This window comes from Hemiscyllium ocellatum, chromosome 49, assembly GCF_020745735.1.
Source record: "Hemiscyllium ocellatum isolate sHemOce1 chromosome 49, sHemOce1.pat.X.cur, whole genome shotgun sequence".
Taxonomy (NCBI): Eukaryota; Metazoa; Chordata; class Chondrichthyes; order Orectolobiformes; family Hemiscylliidae; genus Hemiscyllium; species Hemiscyllium ocellatum.
The window spans coordinates 7,955,515-7,977,163 of NC_083449.1; the positions used below are offsets into that span (position 1 = coordinate 7,955,515).

The 21,649-nt window shown below is 44.6% G+C and overlaps 3 protein-coding genes across 3 annotated transcripts in view; 1 reads left to right on the forward strand and 2 right to left on the reverse strand.

Annotated features, from left to right (window-relative positions):
- Positions 1-21,649, reverse strand: part of LOC132837315 (histone H3-like) — a 489,210-nt gene that overhangs the window by 257,512 nt on the left and 210,049 nt on the right. The gene's annotated exons all lie outside the window — the stretch shown is intronic.
- LOC132837220 (histone H4-like) lies at positions 18,225-18,527 on the forward strand. Its single transcript, XM_060856940.1, has one exon. The coding sequence runs from the start codon at positions 18,225-18,227 to the stop codon at positions 18,525-18,527; it is 303 nt and encodes a 100-aa protein (XP_060712923.1).
- Positions 20,354-21,224, reverse strand: LOC132837294 (histone H2A, sperm-like). The gene is made up of 3 exons (XM_060856966.1): positions 21,215-21,224; positions 21,042-21,115; positions 20,354-20,866 (listed from the first exon to the last, which is right to left on the reverse strand). The coding sequence occupies exons 1-3, from the start codon at positions 21,222-21,224 to the stop codon at positions 20,486-20,488; spliced, it is 465 nt and encodes a 154-aa protein (XP_060712949.1). The 3' UTR covers positions 20,354-20,485.

Sequence of the window (21,649 nt, forward strand, 5' to 3'; positions counted from 1 at the left end):
TTATATCTGCAATTAATGCTGTTGGTTGCGAATCCTATCAGATTGGTTGGATCAGTTGGAGAGACAGTTAGAGACAATGTAGAATTTACAACAGCAAGAGGATGTGAGGGATGGCAGTTATAGAAAGGGGGAAGTCGCAAGAAAGGTAAGAGAGGTCGGCAGTTAGTGCAGGAGTCTTCTGTGGCTATCCCCATTTCAAACAGGTATGCTGTTTTGGAAAATGTAGGGGGTGATGGATTCTCTGGGGAACGTAGCATGACCAGCCAAGTTTCTGGTATTGAGATTGGCTCTAATCCAATGAGGAGTACATCGGATTCCAATAGATCGATTATCTTGGGGGACTCTCTGGTCCGAGAGACAGACAGACGTTTCTGTGGCCAGCAGTGAAAAATCAGAATGGCGTGTTGCTTTCCTGATGTCAGGATCAAGGATGTCTCAGAGAGGGTGCAGAATGCATTCAAGGGGGAGAGAGACCAGCAGGAAGTCATTGTATACATTGGAACCAACGATATCAGAAGGTAAAAGGTTGAGATTCTGAAGGGAGATTACAGAGAGTTAGGCAGGAATTTAAAAAGGAAGTCATTGAGAATCTTAATATTTGCATTATGCCCTGTGCTACGAGCTAGTAAGGTCAGGAATTCGGGGATAGAGCAGATGAATGCGTGGCTGAGGAGAAGGGTTCACATTTTTGGATCATTGGAAGCTCTTTTGGGGTAGAAGTGACCTGTACAAGAAGGATGGTTTGCACCTAAATTGGAAGGGGTCTAATATACTGGCAGAGAGATTTGCTGGAGCTGCTCAGGAGGATTTAAACTAGTAAGGTCAGGTGGTGGGACCCAGGGAAATAGTGAAGAAAGAGATCAATCTGAGACTGGTTCAGTTGAGAACAAAGGCGAATCAAACAGTGAGGGCAGGCAGGTACTAACCAGAGAGCAAGGTAGGACTGATAAATTAAACTGTATTTATTTCAATGTAAGAGGCCTAACGGGGAAGGCAGATGAACTCAGGGCATGGTTAGGAACATGGGACTAGAATATCATAGCAATTACACAAACATGGTTCAGGGATGGATAGGACTGGCAGTTTAATGTTCCATGAAACAATTGTCACAGGAAGGACAGAAAGGGAGGCAAGAGAGAAGGGAGAAGTGGTGTTTTTGATAAGGGAAAGCATTGCAGCCATACTGAGGGAGGATACTCCCAGAAAGACATCCAGAGAAGTTATTTTGGTGGAACTAAGAAATACGAAAGGGGTGATCACCTTATTGGGATTGCATTATAGACCTCCTAATAGAGGGAAATTGAGAAACAAAGCCAGCGACCATAATTCTATTAGTTTTGAAATAGTGATGGAAAAGGATAGGACAGATACAAAAGTTGAAGTTCTAAATTGGAGGAAGACCAATTTTGATGGTATGAGTCAAGAATTTTCAAAAGCCCATTGGGGGCAGTTGTTTGCAGGTAAAGGGATGGCTGGAAAATGGGAAACCTTCAGAAGTGAGATAATGAAAGTGCAGAGAAAAATATTCCTGTTCAGGTAAAAGGAAAGGCTGGTAGGTATAGTGAATAATGGATGACTAAAGAAATTGAGGGTTTGGTTAAGAAAAAGAAGGAAGCATATATCAGGTATAGACAAGATAGATCGAGTGAATCCTTCGGGAAGTATCAAGGCAGTAGGAGTATACTTGAGAGAGAAATCAGGAGTGCAAAAAGGGGACATGAGATAGCTTTGGCAAATAGAGGGAAGGAGAATCCAAAGGGTTTTTACAATACATTAAGTACAAAAGGGTAACTAGGGAGAGAATAGGGCCCCTCAAAGATCTGCAAGGTGGCCTTTGTGTGGAGTTGCAGGAGATGGGGGAGATACTAAACAAATATTTTGCATCAGTATTTACTGTGGAAAAGGACATGGAAGATATAGAAGATATAGGGAAATAGATGGTGACATCTTGAAAACAAAATGTCCATATTACAAAGGAGGAAGTGCTCTGAACGCATAGATCAGCCATGATCATATTGAATGGTGGTGCAGGCTCGAAGGGCTGAATGGCCTACTCCTGCACCTATTGTCTATTGTCTAAAAGTGGATAAATCCCAGGACCTGATTAGGTGTACCTGAGAACTCTGTGGGAAGCTAGGGAAGTGATTGCTGGGCCTCTTGCTGAGATATTTGTATCATCAATAATCACAGATGAGGTGCCAGAAGACTGGAGGTTGGCTAACGTGGTGCCATTATTTAAGAAAGGTGGTGAGGACGAGCCAGGGAACTATAGACTAGTGAGCCTGATGTCGGTGGTGGGCAAGTTGATGGAGGGAATCCTAAGGAACAGGATATACATGTGTTTGGAAAGGCAAGGACTGATTAGGGATAGTCAACATGGCTTTGTGCGTGGGAAATCATGTCTCACAAACTTGATTGAGTTTTTTTGAAGAAGTAACAAAGAGGATTGATGAAAGCAGAGCAGTAGGTGTGATCTTTATGGACATCAGTAAGGCATTCGACAAGGTTCCCCATGGGAGACTGGTGAGCAAGGTTAGATCTCAGTGATTACAGGGAGAACTAGCCATTTGGATGCAGAACTGGCTCAAAGGTAGAAGACAGAGGGTGATTAGATTAGATTACTTAGTGTGGAAACAGGCCCTTCGGCCCAACAAGTCCACACCGGCCCACCGAAGCACAATCCACCCATACCTCTACATATACCCCTTACTTAACACTACGGGCAATTTAGCATGGCCATTTCACCTAACCCGCACATCTTTGGACTGTGGGAGGAAACCGGAGGAAACCCACGCAGACATGGGGAGAACGTGCAAAATCCAAACAGTCAGTCGCCTGAGGCGGGAATTGAACCAGGGTCTCTGGCGCTGTGAGGCAGCAGTGCTAACCATTGTGCCACCGTGCCGCCCTCAAAGGGTGGTGGAGGGTTGTTTTTCAGACTGGAGGCCTGTAGAGTGCCACAAGGATCGGTGCTGGTCCACTACTTTTCATCATTTATACAAATGATTTGGATGTGAGCATAAGAGCTACAGTTAGTAAGTTTACAGATGATATAAAAATTGGAGGTGTAGTGGACAGTGAAGAAGGTTACCTCAGAATACAACAGGATCTTGATCAGATGGGCCAATTGGCTGAGAAGTGGCAGATGGAGTTTCATTCAGATAAATGCGAAGTTCTGCATTTTGAAAAAGCATGTCTTAGCAGGACTTATAGATTTAATGATAAGGTCCTAGGGAGTGTTGCTGAACAAAGAGACCTTGGAGTACAGGTTCATAGCTCCTTGAAAGTGGAGTTGCAGGTAGCCAGGATAGTGAGGGCAGCGTTTGGAATGCTTTCCTTTATTGGTCAGAGAATTGAGTATGGGAATTAGGAGGTCATATTGCAGTTGTACAGGACACTGGTTAGGCCAGTGTAGGCCAGTTAAATTTTAATCAGCAGTTATGTTTTTAGCAGGTGGTTAATGTAAAGTCGCCTTTATCTCATTAGAAAGAGAGAGAGAAAGAGATGTGGGGGAGAAAAAGAAAAAGCAACAACTGTCTTCTGGTTTAACCTGAGGGGCAATATATCTAAGGCACAGGAAATGATCATTCACAGCAATCTCAACCAGAGCAGGAATTGAACCGCATGCTGTCAGCGTGAGTATACATTGTAAGCCAACTATAGAATCAACTGAGCTAACCAACCTCTACATGGCCAGTAGTAAAAACAGTGGCTTAGTGGGTATGCATTGCTGCCTCACAGCATCAGAGATGTAGAAACAATTCCAGCCTCGGGTGACTGTCTGTGTGGAGTTTGCATGTTGTCCCCTTCTCTGCGTGGGTTTTCTCCGGGTGCTCCGGTTTCCTCCCACAGTCCAAAGATATGTAGTTTAGATGGATTGGCCATGCTAAGCTGCCCATAGTGTGAGGGTTATGCAGGCTAGGAGGATTAGCCATGGGAAATGCAGGGATACAGTGATAGAGTTGTGTGGTGTCTCTGGATGGGATGCTATTCAGAGGGTCAGTATGGATTCAATGGGCTGAAAGGCCTGCTTCCACACTGTAGGATTCTATGATGTACAAGTTAGGGAAATTGGCCATGGTTAATGCAGGGTTACGGGGATAGGGTCAGGGTCTGGGTGGGATGCTCTTCACTGGCTTGGGGTAAACTGGATGGGCTGAATGGTCTCTTTGCACACTGTACAGATTTGGCGACGTCAATGTTTAGCTCAGTGGTGTGGGGAAATTTATTCTGATCTCAATTTTGATGAGATTCACTTTTAGTTTCTGAAATAATGGGGAAGCAAAATCCTACATTTTCAGCTCCCCAGGGTATGCCCTGCAGATGTGAATTTGAATCTTGCTGTGGCAGGTGGTGGATTTGGAATTAGATTTTAAACAAAAACAGATCTGGAGTTAAGACACTAATGATGACTGTTGTCAGGAACATACAACCATCTGGTTCAAAATTGAAGACTAATGTGAGGAGGAATTTATTTTCTCACAGGGTTGAGAGATTTTGGAACTCCTTACCAGAGAGCTGTGTGTGGGGACATGTAGCAGGTTTAAGGCTGGATTAGATAGATTCTTGATCAGTTGGGGAATTGAGGGTTACATGTTAAGTTCAGAAAAGTGAGCGTGAGGAATGGGGCATCATCCACGACGGCTGAGCAGGCTCAAGACCTTCTTCTGTTCCTTTTTGTGATGGTCCTTAAGGAAATGAAATCTGCCCTCCTTACCCACTCTGCTCTGCATGTGACTCCTAACCCTTTACAAACCCTTCATTGCCTTCTGGCTGAGCAAGTCATTTCGGACAAGGACATTTCGGAATTGCATCCACTTCCCACCTTGGCAGAGATGGCCACATCCTGTTCAGAGTACAGAGAAATAACATTTGTCAGGGTCAGTTTTAGACTTGCTCCAATCACATGCTTTGCCAAGAGAAATTGGTCTGTATAATGACCCCAGATATTCACAGCTCTTCCTGGACACTCTGATTGCCTTTCAGGCAAAGTTTGTTATTCTCATCCATTTTCCGAGTCATACAGCACCGAAACAGGCCCTTCGGCCCAACTCGCCCATGCTGACCAGGTTTCCCAAACTCAACTTCCCCTCCCACTGCTGAGGAATGCAGGTCCTGGGCCTCCTCCATCGCCATTCCCTTACCACCCGATGCCTGAGGAAGAATGCCTCATCTTCTGCCTCAGGACCCTCCAACCCCATGGCAACAACGTGGACTTCACCAGTTTCCTTATTTCCTGTTCCCCACCTAACCCCAGTTCCAAACTTCCAGCTCAGCACTGTCCTCGTGACCTGTCACATCCGTCTATCTTCCTTCCCATCTATCTACGCCACCCTCCACCCCAATCTATCACCTTTACCCCAGCCTCCATCCACCTGTTGCACTCTCAGCTAAATTCCCACCAGCTCCAATTCCCTCCAATTTATCTCTCCACCTGATGGGAATGGTAGCTCCTCTGCTACCATGATACATTTATGCAAGTGGATGCTAGCTGACCAGGATGAAAATTATTAGCTGGTTATTTCTGATCGGTTCTGGATCAGTGGTGCTGGAAAAGCACAGCAGTTCAGGCAGCATCCAACGAGCAGCGAAATCGACGTTTCGGGCAGATGAGCTCTCCATGCTTCAGTCTCTCTGCCTTTATTCCTGATGAAGGGCTTTTGCCCGAAACGTCAATTTCGCTGCTAGTTGGATGCTGCCTGAACTGCTGTGCTCTTCCAGCACTACTGATCCAGAATCCGGTTTCCAGCATCTGCAGTCATTGTTTTTACCTTGTTTCTGATCGGTGCAGACTTAAAAGTTTTGAAGGGCCTGATTCTGAGCTGTAGGCCTGTCTGACAAGGGATCTGTGGGGAGAAATCATTTTGAATGTAACATTTTCTGTTGCTTGCAATGTCAATGGAACTGCATGGCTGTTGACATTGCAATATGTGTGAGGATGGCGTATGTTTTTGAAACTCATCGTAAGTCAGAGAGAGAGAGTGTGTGTGGAATGGATGTGCGGTCACATACCTACACTTTAATCATTCTCTCTGTCAGGCTTTGACACAATGTGCCTTTGGAATTCATACTATTTGATTGCTATGTCTATGTATGTGACGAAAGATTAATTGTCATTCTCAGTTACTGATAGCTGAAATGTTTCCTTCAATATCTATACTCAACTTCTACTTATGGTTGTTCAAAGTAATCGCATCAGCTATTTGTTTGCCTTGATTGTAACATTAAAATTTTCATTACTAAATGCAGACGACGTAAAGATGGGTAGGAGTTGTAGGTAGTATAGAGGCTTGTATGTGGTGGGTGGCACTGCAGTCCCACAGCGCTAGGGACCCGGGTTCGATTCCAGCCTCAGGCAACTGTCTGTGTGGAGTTTGCACGTTCTCCCCATGTCTGCGTGAATTACCTCCGGGTGCTCCGGTTTCCCCTCTTGATCCAAAAGGTGTGCAGGTCAGGAGGATTGGCCAAGCTAAATTGCCCCATAATGTCAGGTGCATTAGTCAGAGGGAAATGGGTCTGGGTGGGTTACTCTTCGGAGGGTTTGTGTGGACTGGTGGGGCCGAATAGCCGAATAGGTAATCTAATAGAATCTTGTTAAAGGATACAGGATATAGATCAGTTGCAGATATGGGCAGAGAAATGGCAGATAGAGTTTAATCTGGCACAGTGTAAGATGCTGGACTTTGGGAGATCAAATGTTAAGGAAAGCCATACAGTTAATGGCTGGACTCTGAACAATATTGACGTACTGAAGGATCTTGGGGTTCAAGTCTATAGCTCCCTGAACATGGCCACACAAGTAGACAGAATGGTATCGAGAAGAAGGCGTATAGCATGCTTGCCTTATTGGTCGGGGAATTCAGTACAAGTGTCAGGATGTCATTGCAGCTTTATAAGACTTTGGTTAGGTTAAACTTAGAGTATTGTGACAAAAGGTTAACTCTGTCCTTCTCAGTTACCGATAGCTGAAATGTTTCCTTCAATATCTGTACTCACTATCTACTTCATATATGGTTGTTTAAGCAACCAGCATTCTCTTTGTTCACCTCGATTGTAAAAGTATCCTCCCTAAAGTTCAGAACCCATGAGGACGGCCTCAACTGGGACCTCGGGTTCTAGTAACACTACAGATGTCCCCAGTACACTGTACACTCTCTCACATGCACACCCTCTCTCCTCCACATGCTTCCTTTTATTCATACACACACACACTGTGTGCGCGCGCACACACACACACACACACACACACAGTACACACACACACACACACACACACACACAGTATACACACACACACACACACACACACACACTGTACACACACACACACTGTACACACACACATTCTCAGATGCACTCACATGAACACACTCTCACATGCACTCACACATAAGTGACTGGACACATTCTATTTTGCTCAATCTGCAGACAGTCAATCCATGTAATATTTTATAAATTCCTATTTTGGAAATAGAACCAGTCTTACTCGAGATTGGGATACAGTCAGACTCTAACCTCACAGCTTTAATACATTGTCTGAGCTGAGATGTCACCCTTTTTAAAAATAAAACCTTAAGTCATCTTGACGATGCGACTTTAAAGAAATTCTGGGATGTATATATTAATTAACTGCAAGCCGTTCGAAAAGATGAATCATTGAATAATAATCTAGGTTTGTTCAATATATCATTTCAGTTGCATGACACTGTAATCTTTAGCTATAAATTCTGTGTCTTATGATCCTGTTTCACAGCTACCTGATGAAGGAGCAGCGCTGTGTACTTCCGAATGAACCTGTTGGACTATAATCTGGTGTTGTGTGATTTTTAACTTAAGAGTATTGCATTCAGTTGTGGTCGGCACATTACAGGGAAGATGTGGAGGATTTAGAGAGGCTGCTGAAGAGGTGTGCCAGAATGTTGTCCAGCTTAGAGGGTATGAACTATAAAGAGAAGCTAGAAACACCCGGGTAGTTTTCTTATGAGCAGCAGAGACCGAGGGGAGAAGTAATGGAAGTGTAGAAAGTTTTGAGAAGATTTGTAGCTCAAGCTGAGGTTCTGGATTTAGCTTTGCTAATTGAGCTGGAAAGTTCGTTTTCAGACATTTTGTCACCATACTAGGTAACATCATCAGTGAAGCTGCGGATGAAGCACTGGTGGTATGTCCCGCTTTCTATTTATGAGTCCACTACATTGGATAAACAGGCAGAAAACTAGCCACCAGGATACATGTACATCAACTAGCCACAAAATGACATGACCCACTCTCACTCGTATCCTTATATACAGATGAGGAAGGGCACTACTTTGACTGCAATGAGCACATCCATCCTAGGACAAACCAAATAGGGACATGAACGAGAATTCCCAGAAGCATGGCATTCCAACTAGAACTTCTCCAACAAACACATTGAGTTGGATCCCATTTACCACCCCTGAGAAAAAGAAAAGGAAATTACATCACCACAGGAAACTACAGAAACGTGACTCGGGAATGGACAGGACTGACAGTTTAATGTTCCAGGATACAAATGCTATAGGAAGAACAGAAAGGGAGGCGAGAGAGATGGGGGAGTGGCGTTTTTGATAAGGGATAGCATTACAGCTGAACTTAGGGAGTATATTCCTGGAAATACATCCAGGGAAGTTATTTGGGTGGAACTGAGAAATAAGAAAGGGATGATCACCTTATTGGGATTATATTAAAGACCCCCTAATAGTCAGAGGGAAGTTGAGAAACAAATTTGTAAGGAGATCTCAATTATCTGTAACAATAATAGGGTGGTTATGGTAGGGGATTTTAACTTTACAAACATTGAATGGGACTGCCATATGTTAAGGGTTTATATGGAGAGGAATTTGTTAAGTGTGTGCAAAACGCTTTTCTGATTCAGTGTGTGGATGTACCTACTAGAGAAGGTGCAAAACTTGACCTATTCTTGGGACATGAGGCAGGGCAGGTGACTGAGGTGTCAATGGGGTAGGGCTTTGGGGCCAGTGACCATACCTCTATTAGTCATAAAATAGCGATGGGGAAGGATAGACCAGATCTAAAAGTTGAAATTCTAAATTGGAGGAAGGTCAATTTTGACTGTATTAGGCAAGAATTTTCAAAAGCTGATTGGAGGCAAATATTTGCAGGTAAAGGGCCAGCTGGAAAATGGGCAGCCTTCAGAAATAAGAGAACAGGAGTCCAGAGAAAGTATATTCCTGTGAGGGTAAAAGGAGAGGCTCATAGGTATATCAGGAATGCTGGATGTCTTGAAATGCGTATAAGTGGATAAATCCCCAGGATTGATCAGGTGTACCAGAGAACTCTGTGGGAAGTTCTCTGTGAGAACTCAGAGTGTTACAAGGGGACATAAATTTAAGATGAAGGGTGGAAGGTATGGGGGGGATGTCAGGGCTAGGTTCTTTACCCAGAGAGTGGTGAGGGCATAGAATGCGCTGCCTGTGGGAATGGCATAGTCAGAATCATTGGTGAGGTGACCTTGAAGCGGAAATTGGATAGGTACATGGATAGGTGCTTAATCTAGGATAAATGTTCGGCACAGCATCATATGCCAAAGGGCCTGTTCTGTGCTGTATTGTGCTATCCATGTCCCATGTCTATGTTAAGCTAGGGAAGTGATTGCTGGGGGCACTTGCTGAGATATTGTCACTGGTAAGGTGCCGGAAGACTGGAAGTTCGCTAACATGGTGCCACTGTTTAAGAAAGGTGATAAGGATAAGCCAGATACCTATAGACCAGTGAGTCTGACATCGGTGGTGGGCAAGTTGTTGGAGGGAATCCTGAGGGACAGGGTGTACCTGTATTTGGAAAGGCAAGGACTGATTAGGGATAGTCAACATGGCTTTGTGTGTGTGAAATCATGTCTCACAAACCTGATTGATGTTTTTGAAGAAGCAACAAAGTGGATTGATGAGGGCAGAGCGGTAGATGTGATCTATATGTACTTCAGTAATGCATTCGACAAGGTTCCCCATGGGAGACTGGTGAGCAAGGTTAGATCTCACGGAGTACAGGGAGAACTCTCCATTTGGATACAGAACTGGCACAAAGGTAGAAGACAGAGGCTGGTGGTGGAGGGTTGTTTTTCAGCCTAAAAGTCTGTGACCAGTGGAGTGTCACAAGGATTGATGCTCGGTCCACTACTTTTTGTTATGTATACAAATGATTTGGATATGAGGATAAGAGATATGGATAATAAATTTACTGATGACATCAAAATAGGAGGAACAGCGAGGAAGGTTACTTCAGATTACAATGGGATCTTGATCAGATGGGCCAAAGGACTGAGAATTGGCAGGTGGAATTTAATTCAGGTAAATGTGAGGTACTACGTTTTGGGAAAGCAAATCTTAGCAGGACTTATACAGTTAATGGTAAAGTCCTAGGGCAGTTTGCTGAACAAAGAGACCTTGGAGTGCAGGCAGATCAGATAATGAAAGCGTTTGATATGCTTTCCTTTATTTGGTCAGAGTATTGAGTACAGGAGTTAGGAGATCGTGTTGCAGCTGTACAGGACGTTGGTTAGACCACTGTTGGAATATTGTGTGCAATTCTGGTTTCCTTCCTATCCAAAAGATGTTGTGAAACTTGAAAGGGTTCAGAAATGATTTACAAGAATGTTGCCAGGGTTGGATGATTTGAGCTTTAGGAAGAAGTTGAGTAGGCTATTTTTCCTGGAGCATCGGAGGCTAAGAGGTGACCTTTATAGATTTTTATAAAATCATGAGAGGCATGCATAAGATAAATAGACAAAGTCTTTTCCCTGGGGTGGGAGAGTCCAGAGCTATAGGGCATAGGTTTAGGATGAGAGGGGAAAGATATAAAAGAGACCTAAGGAGTAACTTTTTCGCCCAGAGGGTAGTAAGTGTATGGAATTAGCTGCCAGAGGAAGTGGTGGAGGCTAGTACAATTGCAGCATTTAAAAGGCATCTGGATGGGTCGATGAAAATGAAGGGTTTGAAGCAATATGGACCAGGTGCTGGCAGGTGGAATTAGATTGGGTTGGGATATCTGGTTGGCATGGACGATTTGGACCGCAGAGTCCGTTTCCGTGCTGTACATCTCTATGACTCAACATCACCACAGGAAATGATGTCACCTTCCCAAGGAAACCTAAACACACAAATAGAAAGTGGGCCATACCATCAGTGCTTCATCCGGAGGCTCACTGATGATGCTACCTAGTGTGGTGATGAACTGTCTGAAAATGAATATTAAAGCTCAGCGAGCAAACCTATATCCAGAAGTCTCTAAAATTGAGATGCATGGTTAAGGTTGATATTCAGAATCTCTTTCCAAGAGTTGAAATGTCTAAAACTAAGAGGCATGTGTATAAGGTGAGCGGGGAAAGTTCAAAGGAGACATATGGGGCAGTTTCTTTTAAACATAAAGAGTGGTTGGAGTGGAACGCACTGCCAGGGGCGGAGATGGAGGCATATACGATAAGGGTATTGAAAGGACTTTTAGGTAAGCAAATGAATATGCAGGAAATGGAGGGTTATGGACCAAGGGCAAGCAGGAGGGATTAATTTCATTTGACAGCATGTTCCGCAGAACATCGTGGGCTGAAGGACTCATTCCTGTGCTGTACCGTTCTATGGTCGGATTTAATGCAAGTTGATTGAAACTGGGTAGAATGCATTTAGAATATAGATTAAATAGATAGAAACTTCCATTTCATTGGTGGTATTTGACTTTGAACATATCTGGAAATGGAGCTCAATGTATCTCTGATTCAATCCACTCTGTGCCTGTGGAAAGGATGTTCTTCACTCTGACAGCAGTAACATACCTGCTGTTTGTTCAAAGCAGCTGGTCACACTTTGATCTGTACCGAGGGAATATTACATTGTCTTAGTCCTTTGAGTACTTGTCTGAAGTAAGATAGAAGAGATACCTCCTGTAAATCAACATCAGCTGTGGTTGGCAACATCAATGTAACATTCAGTTACTGATCATTACGATTTTTTATTTAAAGCTAGCAAATTAAACAGAAACACTCCTGCCCTGAGCTGCTCCTTGTCCATTTTTTTCTTAAAATTCTAAGCCCAAAGGAACGAGATCCAGAAATTAAACAACATGGACACAGCTCCGTGAATGTTGCAAGTGGGTATGTGAGTTCAGTTATTAATCTATACCTGCCAGTTCCAGCTTGGTGAATGTGAGAGTGCAGTTATTAAACTGTAACATTAATTATATGGTCAATATGTTAACATATTCACACAACAGAGACTGGCAGGGTCCAATTGATAACTATTGAATCATAAAAATAATACAGCACAGAGGGGGCTATTCAGTCCATCTTGTCCATGCCAACCCAAAGATGCCCTTTCTCATCCCACCTTCCTGCCACAGCCCATAGCCTTGCAGTTTACAGAACTTGAGGTGCAGTTCCATGGATTTTTTTAGAAGAGTTTAGGGTCTCTGCGTGCACCACCAAATGAAAGTTAAAAATCGCTCAACACCAGGTTGTATTCCAACAGGTTTATTCGGGAGCACTGCTCCTTCATCAGGTGATTGTGGAGAGTAAGATTGTAAGACACAGAATTTATAGCAAAAGTTTCCAGTGTGATATAACTGAAATTATATATTGAAAAATACCTAAATTGTTTAAGTCTTTCATCTTTTAGAATCATGACCACCAAATCAGGCAGCAAATTCCAGATACCCACCACTCTCTGCATAAAACACATTTTTCCTCACATATCATCTAATTCTACAGCCACTTGGTTTGAATCAATGATCCCTGGTGTTTGAACTCTCTACCAAAGGAAACAGGTTCCTCTAATCTCTCCCTCTCACTATTTAGTGAAAAATCACAACACCAGATTATAGTTCAACAGGTTTATTTGGAAGTACTAGCTTTTAGCTCCTTCATTAGTAACTCACTACTTAGTATTTACTATTTAGTATTCCTAAATCATGTCACCTCAGTTCCAAGGAATATAACCCCCAACCTCTCCAATCTCTCCCAATAGCTATAATTCACCAGCCCTGGCAACATTCTAGTAAATCTCCTCTGTACTCTCTCCAGAGCAATGATGTCCTTCCAGTGATGTGGGGACCTGACTGCATACAATATTCCAGTTGTAGCCTCACTCGTGCCTTATATGATTTCCTTGTTATATCCCTACTTTTGTATTCCGTCCTTCTGCCCATGAAGAAGAGCATTCCACATGCCTTCTTTACAGTCCCATCTATCTTTAGGGACCTGTGTACTTGCGCACCAAGAACTCTGGCTATATTCCCATTTACTTTGACTTCCCAAAATGCACTCCCTCACACTTATCAAAGCTGCACTCCATCTGCCACTTTTCTGTCCACTCCTTCAAATGATCTATGATAGTTTTGGAGCTTACAGCTATCCTCTACACTATCCACAACATGGCCAATTTTTGTGTCACCTGCAAATTTCACAAATTTGTCCACTAGTCAAGTCCAAATCCTGAATGTATAAAACAAATAGCAGAGGTCCCAACACTGAGCCATGCAGAGCACCACTTGTAACAGCTTTCCATTCACATGAGCAGCCATCAACCATTACCATTTGTTTCCTGTTACTAAGCCAACTTTGCATCCAATTCAACACATTACCCTGTATCCCATGGCTTTTACCTTTTGGACCAGTCTGCTGTGATGATGCTGCTCCTTTAACAAGCCTGTTAAAGACACAGGCTCCGAACAGTCTGAATTTAGGGGTTTTAGGGCCATTTTGATTATAGCTAACAGATAATGCCTCAAGCATTAAAACATACACTTGCACAATGAAAGGGGAGTGGCCCAGTTTTCCCAGCTCAGTTTATCTCTGGTTTGATTTGGTTTTTAGCTGTCTAACTATGGACTGAAAGCAGTCAGGCAGTTGAAAATGCTGCTGAACACAAAGAAGCTGGTCCATATTGGTACTCTCTCTGACATCTCTCCTGTAAGACCCTGTGTTTGGTTTTACCTTTTTGTGCCAAAGGGTGTTTGTGGGGTTCAAAGTTTGTGAGAAGATTTGTAGCTCGGGTGCTCGTTGTTGTGATTCTGTTCGCCGAGCTGGGAGTTTTTCTTGCAAACGTTTCATCCCCTTTCTAGGTGACATCTTCAGTGCTTGGGAGCCTCCTGTGAAGCGCTTCTGTGCTGATTCCTCCGGCATTTATATTGGTTTGAATCTGCCGCTTCCGGTTGTCAGTTGCTGTCCGCTATGGTGGCCAGTATATAGGGTCTAGGTCGATGTGTCTGTTGATAGAATTTGTGGATGAGTGCCATGCCTCTAGGAATTCCCTGGCTGTTCTCTGTTTGGCCTGCCCTATAATAGTGGTATTGTCCCAATCGAATTTGTGTTGTTTGTCATCTGAGTGTATGGCTACTAGGGATAGCTGGTCGTGTCGTTTCCTGGCTAGTTGGTGTTCATGGATGCGGGTTGTTAGCTGTCTTCCTGTTTGTCCTATATAGTGTTTTGTGCAGTCCTTGCATGGTATTTTGTACACTACGTTGGTTTTGCTCATGCTGGGTATCGGGTCCTTTGTCCTGGCGAGTTGTTGTCTAAGGGTGGCTGTTGGTTTGTGTGCTGTTATGAGTCCTAGTGGTCGCAGCAGTCTGGCTGTCAGTTCAGAAATGCTCTTGATGTATGGGAGTGTGGCCAGTCCTTTGGGTTGTGGTATGTCCTCATTTCGTAGTCTTTCCCTAAGTCATCTGTTGATGAAATTGCGCGGGTATCCGTTTTTGGTGAATACCTTGTATAGGTGTTCTTCTTCCTCTTTTTGTAGTTCAGGTATGCTGCAGTGTGTTGTGGCCCTTTTGAATAATGTCCTGATACAACTTCATTTGTGTGTGTTGGGGTGATTGCTTTCATAGTTCAGGATTTGGTCTGTGTGTGTGGCTTTCCTGTATACCTTCGTGGTGAATTCTCCGTTCGGTGTTCTTTGTACCATCACGTCTAGGAATGGGAGCTGGTTGTCCTTTTCTTCCTCTCTCGTGAATCGGATTCCTGTGAGTGTGGCTTTGATGATCCGGTGTGTGTTCTCTATTTCTGTGTTTTTAATGATTACAAAGGTGTCGTCCACGTATCTGACCCAGAGTTTGGGTTGTAATTGCGTTAAAACTGTTTTTTCTAACCTTTGCATTACTACTTCTGCTGTTAGTCTGGAGATCGGTGAGCCCATGGGTGTTCTGTTGATTTGTTCATATATCTGGTTGTTGAATGTGAAGTGTGTTGAGGCACAGGTCCAGTAGTTTAAGTATGCCGTCTTTGTAAATAGGTTCAACGTCCTGTTGTCTGTTGTGTATGTCCAGCAGGTTGGATATTGTTTCTCTGGCTAGGGTTTTGTCAATAGAAGTGAACAGTGCCGTTACATCGAATGAAACCATGGTTTCTTCCTTGTCTATGTGTATATTTCTGATGATGTCCAAGAATTCTTGTGTTGACTGTACAGAGTGTCTGGATCCGCTGATCAGGTGTTTCAGTTTCTGTTGTAGCTCTTTAGCCAGTTTGTGTGATGGTGTTCCTGGTAGTGATACTATGGGTCTGAGTGGGATGTCTGGTTTGTGTACTTTAGGTAGTCCATAGAATCGGGGGGTGTTGTTGCTTTCCGGTTTCATTCTTTGTAGGTGAGACCTGGTTATCTGTCCGTTTTTTTGTAGATTCCTCAGTGTGTTGTTTATCCTATTGCTGAGCTGTGGGGTGGGGTCAAACTCCCTCTTTCGGTAGGTGTTGGTGTCTGCAAGTAGTTCTTCAGCTTTTTGAATGTAATCTGATATCTCCAGTATCACTGTCATTCTGCCTTTGTCTGCTGGTAGTATGATTATGGTCTTATCGTTTCTTAGTGATTTTAGTGCTTCTTTCTCCTTGGTGTTAAGGTTGTATGTTTGTCTTTTACTTGTTATCATAGGTACAATACTTTGTCCCACTGTTTGTTGTGTCTCTTCTGTCAATCCATTGTTCCTGAGTGTGCATTCGAGTGCTGCTAGGAAGTCTGCTGTCTTGGCGTCCCTGTGGTTGTAGTTAAGTCCCTTGGTCAGTATAGTTCTTTCCGTGTCTGTGGGAGAGGTTTTTAACCCAGATGTGTGTTGTGGTGTCCTTTTCGTTGTGTGTTAGTTTGGCCATTTTTTCTTTTAGTGCCGTTTTTTTGCGGTGTGTGGTCCTGTTCTGTACTATGGTGACAGCCTGTTCTATGGTCCGGGTCCATTCCTGATTGGTAGTTTTTAAAATTAACGATTTTTGGCGCGCAATTTCCTGTCTGTATTTGTCAAGTCTGTCGTGAGCATCTGTAATCATTACCTGGATCATCCCGAGTCCGTTCTGTCTGGCTGTGTCCCTGGCTTGTGGATTGTTGACTGGTGGTCTGTATCTGACACATTGTGGAAGGATTCGATTCTTTCGGCATTCATGCAGGAATCGGAGTTGTGTTTGTGGGGCTTGTTGCAAGTATTGGGAACAACATACTTAAGTTGGTACAATCCATCGGGTTTTCGGATAGGTTAAGTTATTTAGTATTCTGTTCTCTTTTGTTTGTTTCACTCGGCAATCTTGTAAATTAATTCTGCTTTGTTTAAAACCACGTGGTTTGACCAGCTTGTATCACTCCTGGAATATCCGAGTTACACCCGCTTAAACCAATTAGCAAAGTGAGGGTCCGGGCTACTTTCTTGAAATGTTTTGAGGGGGTCTGGTCTGGTCCATATCACTTTGGAGGCTCTTTGCAGGATTTGTTCTCCAGTTTCGAATTGGGATTAGCGTTGTTGGACTCGAAGGCAGCGAGTGCTCGGTGTCCATGTCTTTTGTTCCTGATTTTTGAATTCAGTTGGTTTAAACATTGCTTGGGATAGCAATGGCTTTTTCAGTCATCAAGAGTTTTCTGGGAGTGGAAGTAGTGATTTGGAAGCTTTTACAAATGTGCTGGAAATAGCAGGCGCCTGGAATTAAGGCTGTGTCTTTCCATGAGGAAAGGAGAGATAATTACAGCAATAGCTCAGCATTTAAATTTGTTGGGAACACCGTCAGACATGGCTAAAATTCAATGGAAAATGAAGTAACTTGAGTTAGAGGCAAAAGAGAAGGAAATGGCAACAAAAATGAAACCGCATGAATTATGATGAAATGCAGAAGGGAGAGGAAAGACTTAAACACAATCATTGATCTGATTCCATTGTTGCCATGAGCTGCTCCTTGTCGGGGGCTTGTGTTTGTTTTTCATATGATTCGATACGAATTGAGTGAAATCTAGAAACTGAGCAACAAGTGCTACATGAATAGGACTACTCGCCACCAGAATGCTGACAGTTCAATATCTAACTCCCAGTACACTAACGGTTGGAGAGAGGAAAAACGGCGCTATATCTAATGTTTTTTTTTACTAAGACCCCCGTGTATGTCTTTTAACAGGAGTCTCACATTCCTACCGTCGGTCTCCGATTCCGCTATTGATTGCATAATTTCAACAAACAGTGGGAAACAGAATGAAATTTCATCAGTGTTTAGGGGATTAAAAACCACAAGAATGTCCCACAGCAGCTTCTTCCCGCTCTGCTCCCTTAAGTTCCTGCTCTGCTCGGCCTCTTACAAACAGCTGCAAATGTGTTGCTGGTCAAAGCACAGCAGGCCAGGCAGCATCTCAGGAATAGAGAATTCGACGTTTCGAGCATAAGCCCTTCATCAGGAATGAGAGAGAGTAGCCAAGCAGGCTAAGATAAAAGGTAGGGAGGAGGGACTTGGGGGAGGGGCGATGGAGGTGGGATAGGTGGAAGGAGGTCAAGGTGAGGGTGATAGGCCGGAGTGGGGTGGGGGCGGAGAGGTCAGGAAGAAGATTGTTCTCCCTGAACTCACCCCGAATCAGTCCCGGTCTCGGACTCCCCTCCCTATCCATGTGCTGCTGGAAGGAGCCTGCTGTTCCCTCGCTTCCCTGGGCGCTGATCTCTCCATTGCGGTCTGTTTCAAACAAACCTCTTACACTCACTGAGTAAATGCTCCTCAATGGCAGCGCTGGGGGGAGGGCCTCACGCATGCGCTCCTCTAGTCAGGAACAGTCAGCTTTGGGGAGAAAAGGTTTCGCCCCAGGTACAACTGGGGCTGGAGGCGGAGCCGGATGGCCAAAGACATTTCCCTGCTCTGTCTGTCACTCAGTTTCCTCTCCGGACCCGTCTCTTACTCTCAGTCAGGTCGGGCCGGGCTGTATAAAAGAGGAAGGGGAGGCAGCTCGGCTCTCATTCGGCAGCGATTGGAGTGAAGAAGCGTGATGTCTGGAAGAGGCAAAGGCCTGGGGAAAGGCGGAGCGAAGCGGCACCGCAAAGTGCTCCGTGATAACATCCAGGGCATCACGAAACCAGCCATCCGGCGCCTGGCTCGCCGTGGCGGGGTCAAGCGCATCTCGGGCTTGATCTACGAGGAGACCCGCGGGGTGCTGAAGGTTTTCCTGGAGAATGTGATCAGGGATGCGGTCACCTACACTGAGCACGCCAAGCGCAAGACGCTCACCGCCATGGATGTGGTGTACGCTCTGAAACGCCAGGGCCGCACTCTCTATGGATTCGGCGGCTGAGCATAAAGACTTTTCCAGCGAAACCAAAGGCTCTTTTCAGAGCCACCCAAACTCTCCGATAGAGAGCCGAGACCTGAGGACAGGCAAGGTAGCACAGGGAGGGGATAGCGACGGTGATTTAACATATAGCGATTATAAAATTATTTAAATCCTGAAAATGTGCTAGTACTGTGTTCTACGGGCGGGTGGACTCTGTATCGCATCGTAACTTGTAGTTGTAAGATATAGCAGCAGCATTACGCCAGTTTCCCCGTCCAGATTGTTCTACAATGGCTGGTATTTCTCAAACTTGTTCTCGCGCCTGCTCCCCGTAACCTTCATTCGTCTTTTCTCGTGAATACCTGTCTATCTCAGTAATAATATCAATGCGTACTTGGTGTCCATGCCATGATTTTGTTTTTATTTATTTTGGAATCCAGACATTAATCTTGCGTATTGTAGTATTTATAATTCCGAAGCATAATACTCGGCTCAGTTTTGTTTCTGGGAGCCTATGCATGTCGTCATGGTGCGTTCTTTCCATCTGCCCGTTCAGGCAGCGATTACAAATTGCCTTCGGGTAAATAATGCTCTGGATGTGATAGGAATATACTGATAAAATGCGGTTCTGTAATTTTATCGGTGTACACTGTGTTAGCTTTTAAGATGTTTTAATCGGCGGGCACAAGTTCGCTTGCTCATCCTGAGAGAGCAGGAAGCAGTAGGGGACATTAGTATTTCTAACGGAAGTTACTTAAAAACAAAACGGCCGGCAGCGGGAGTGAATTTTGCAACTGATGAGACATTCATTCAGGGATTGCGGAATCTATTAAAAAAACATAGTAATAAGTGTGATTTTAACATCAAATTTTGGTATTGGGTCAGATATTTGTGGAAAAAAACCCATCTCATTGACTGCCTTTGCGTTAACATGGCTAATGGTGAGGGAGGCAGGAGAGAAAGGGAAAATAATGGCGCCAAGAGGGCAACGGCTTACTTCCAAATTTGAAAATGCCCGCCATCACGTCTAAAAGAGCAGCAGGTTTTACAGCACGTACACGTTGATTTCATAACCGAAAAAAGCAATTGAAGATCAGAAAATCTCACTTTACCCCATTCCCGCCTTTACAGCTGAAAAATGCCTCACTGGTGATCAATCTGCTCTCTCTCTCTCCAGAGACAGGGGACAGAATATTGGATATGAACCGAACAGAGAATAAAACGCAGAGGGTCAGGGACCGTCCCGTACTGTATCCTGCAGCGACTGACCCTTCACTGCACTGGGTCAACCCAGCTCTTCCTACTGCGCTTAAAAGAAATGTGAATCTAATGTGAGGTCAAACCCGATCGCGGACGTTCGTGCCGCCATTCTATAAATTTGGGTGGCACGGTGGCACAGTGGTTAGCACTGCTGCCTCACAGCGCCTGAAGACCCGGGTTCAATTCCCGACTCAGGCGACTGACTGTGTGGAGTTTGCACGTTCTCCCCGTGTCTGCGTGGGTTTCCTCCGGGTGCTCCGGTTTCCTCCCACAGTCCAAAGATGTGCGGGTCAGGTGAATTGGCCATGCTAAATTGCCCGTAGTGTTAGGTAAGGGGTAATGTAGGGGCATGGGTGGGTTTCGCTTCGGCGGGTCGGTGTGGACTTGTTGGGCCGAAGGGCCTGTTTCCACACTGTAAGTCTAATCTAATCTAAACTGATAGTAAAGACAGAGATCACTCAGGCAGTGACCGTTCAATACGAAATCCTGTAGGGCAGGACACTCATACAATCGCATTTTATGACAAATTCTTTCTCTGCTCCCATAGCCAGTAACAGTATCCAATGAAACGGAGCACGAAATTTATTTATGACGGGCTTATTATGAGACGAGGGCTCTCCACGTTAAAAAGAAAATAAACAATCCGACAGAAAGATTAGTTCCTCTCACAGATGCTGTGAGTGGTTCTTAGAAGAGCCTTTGGGTTGTCAGAAGAATGTTCACTTTTTAGTGGCGGTTTTCTTGGGCAGCAGCACGGCCTGGATATTAGGCAGCACCCCGCCCTGAGCGATGGTCACCCCTCCCAGCAGCTTGTTGAGCTCCTCGTCGTTGCGCACGGCCAGCTGCAGGTGCCTGGGGATGATGCGGGTCTTCTTGTTGTCCCGGGCCGCGTTGCCGGCCAGCTCCAGGATTTCAGCCGTCAGATACTCCAGCACCGCAGCCAGATAGACCGGCGCTCCGGCACCCACACGCTCAGCATAGTTACCCTTTCTCAGGAGCCTGTGAACACGGCCCACCGGGAACTGCAGGCCAGCCCGGGACGATCGAGACTTCGCCTTGGAGCGACCTTTGTCTTTCCTCTTCCCGACATTGTCACAACACTGTCAGAGAGAATGCTTCACTCCGTCCACACTGCGGTCTCTTATACCTTCGGGAGGAACGGTACGGCGGACATTTCGGTTTGTTCAGCCCCTCCTAATGTTGTTTCAATCCCCAATCAGATATCTGCCTCATTCCCCAATCCGGAGAGGGCACAGGGAGGAGGGCGGAAAGTACCGGCGCCAAATCATCAACCGTCTTTTCACAATTTGAAAAGCCCGCCAATTTACAAACAAAGGAGTATGTTTTACCTGAAAAATGAAGTACAAAAACGGAGGAAGTTCAAAAAAACATTAATACTCATGTTAATTTACTATTAGTTTACAAAAGTGTACTTCACACGGTCTTACTCTCCCTCATTTTTCGAGCTGTAGCTGTCCATTTCTGATCTTGAGATTGAGCTATTGTCTAAACCTTGAGAAGAGGCTGAAACAAAACAGACCAAACCCTGCAGTCTGCAACTTGTTTTTTCTTTTCACATTTCAATACCACCCCGCTATGATGGTAAAGCAGCATGCAACATTCTTCCGGCTCAGCAAACACGTTTTTTAAGACGATATTTTAAAGTGGACCTCCCTTAACGCTCTCGATCAGATTCAGCAAAAGCTCCACGCTTCAGTCCGGTAGCTGTGTTGGTGTTCTCTCGGTTCGTTTTGAAATTCTCTCATCGACAGCAGGAAGCTTTATTTTGCATTGTGAAAAGTCAGATCAAACCCGCACATTGGAAATGTAGAGTAAATCAGAAGGTAAAATGTATCAATCGTGGGGCGGAAAGACGTGGGCAT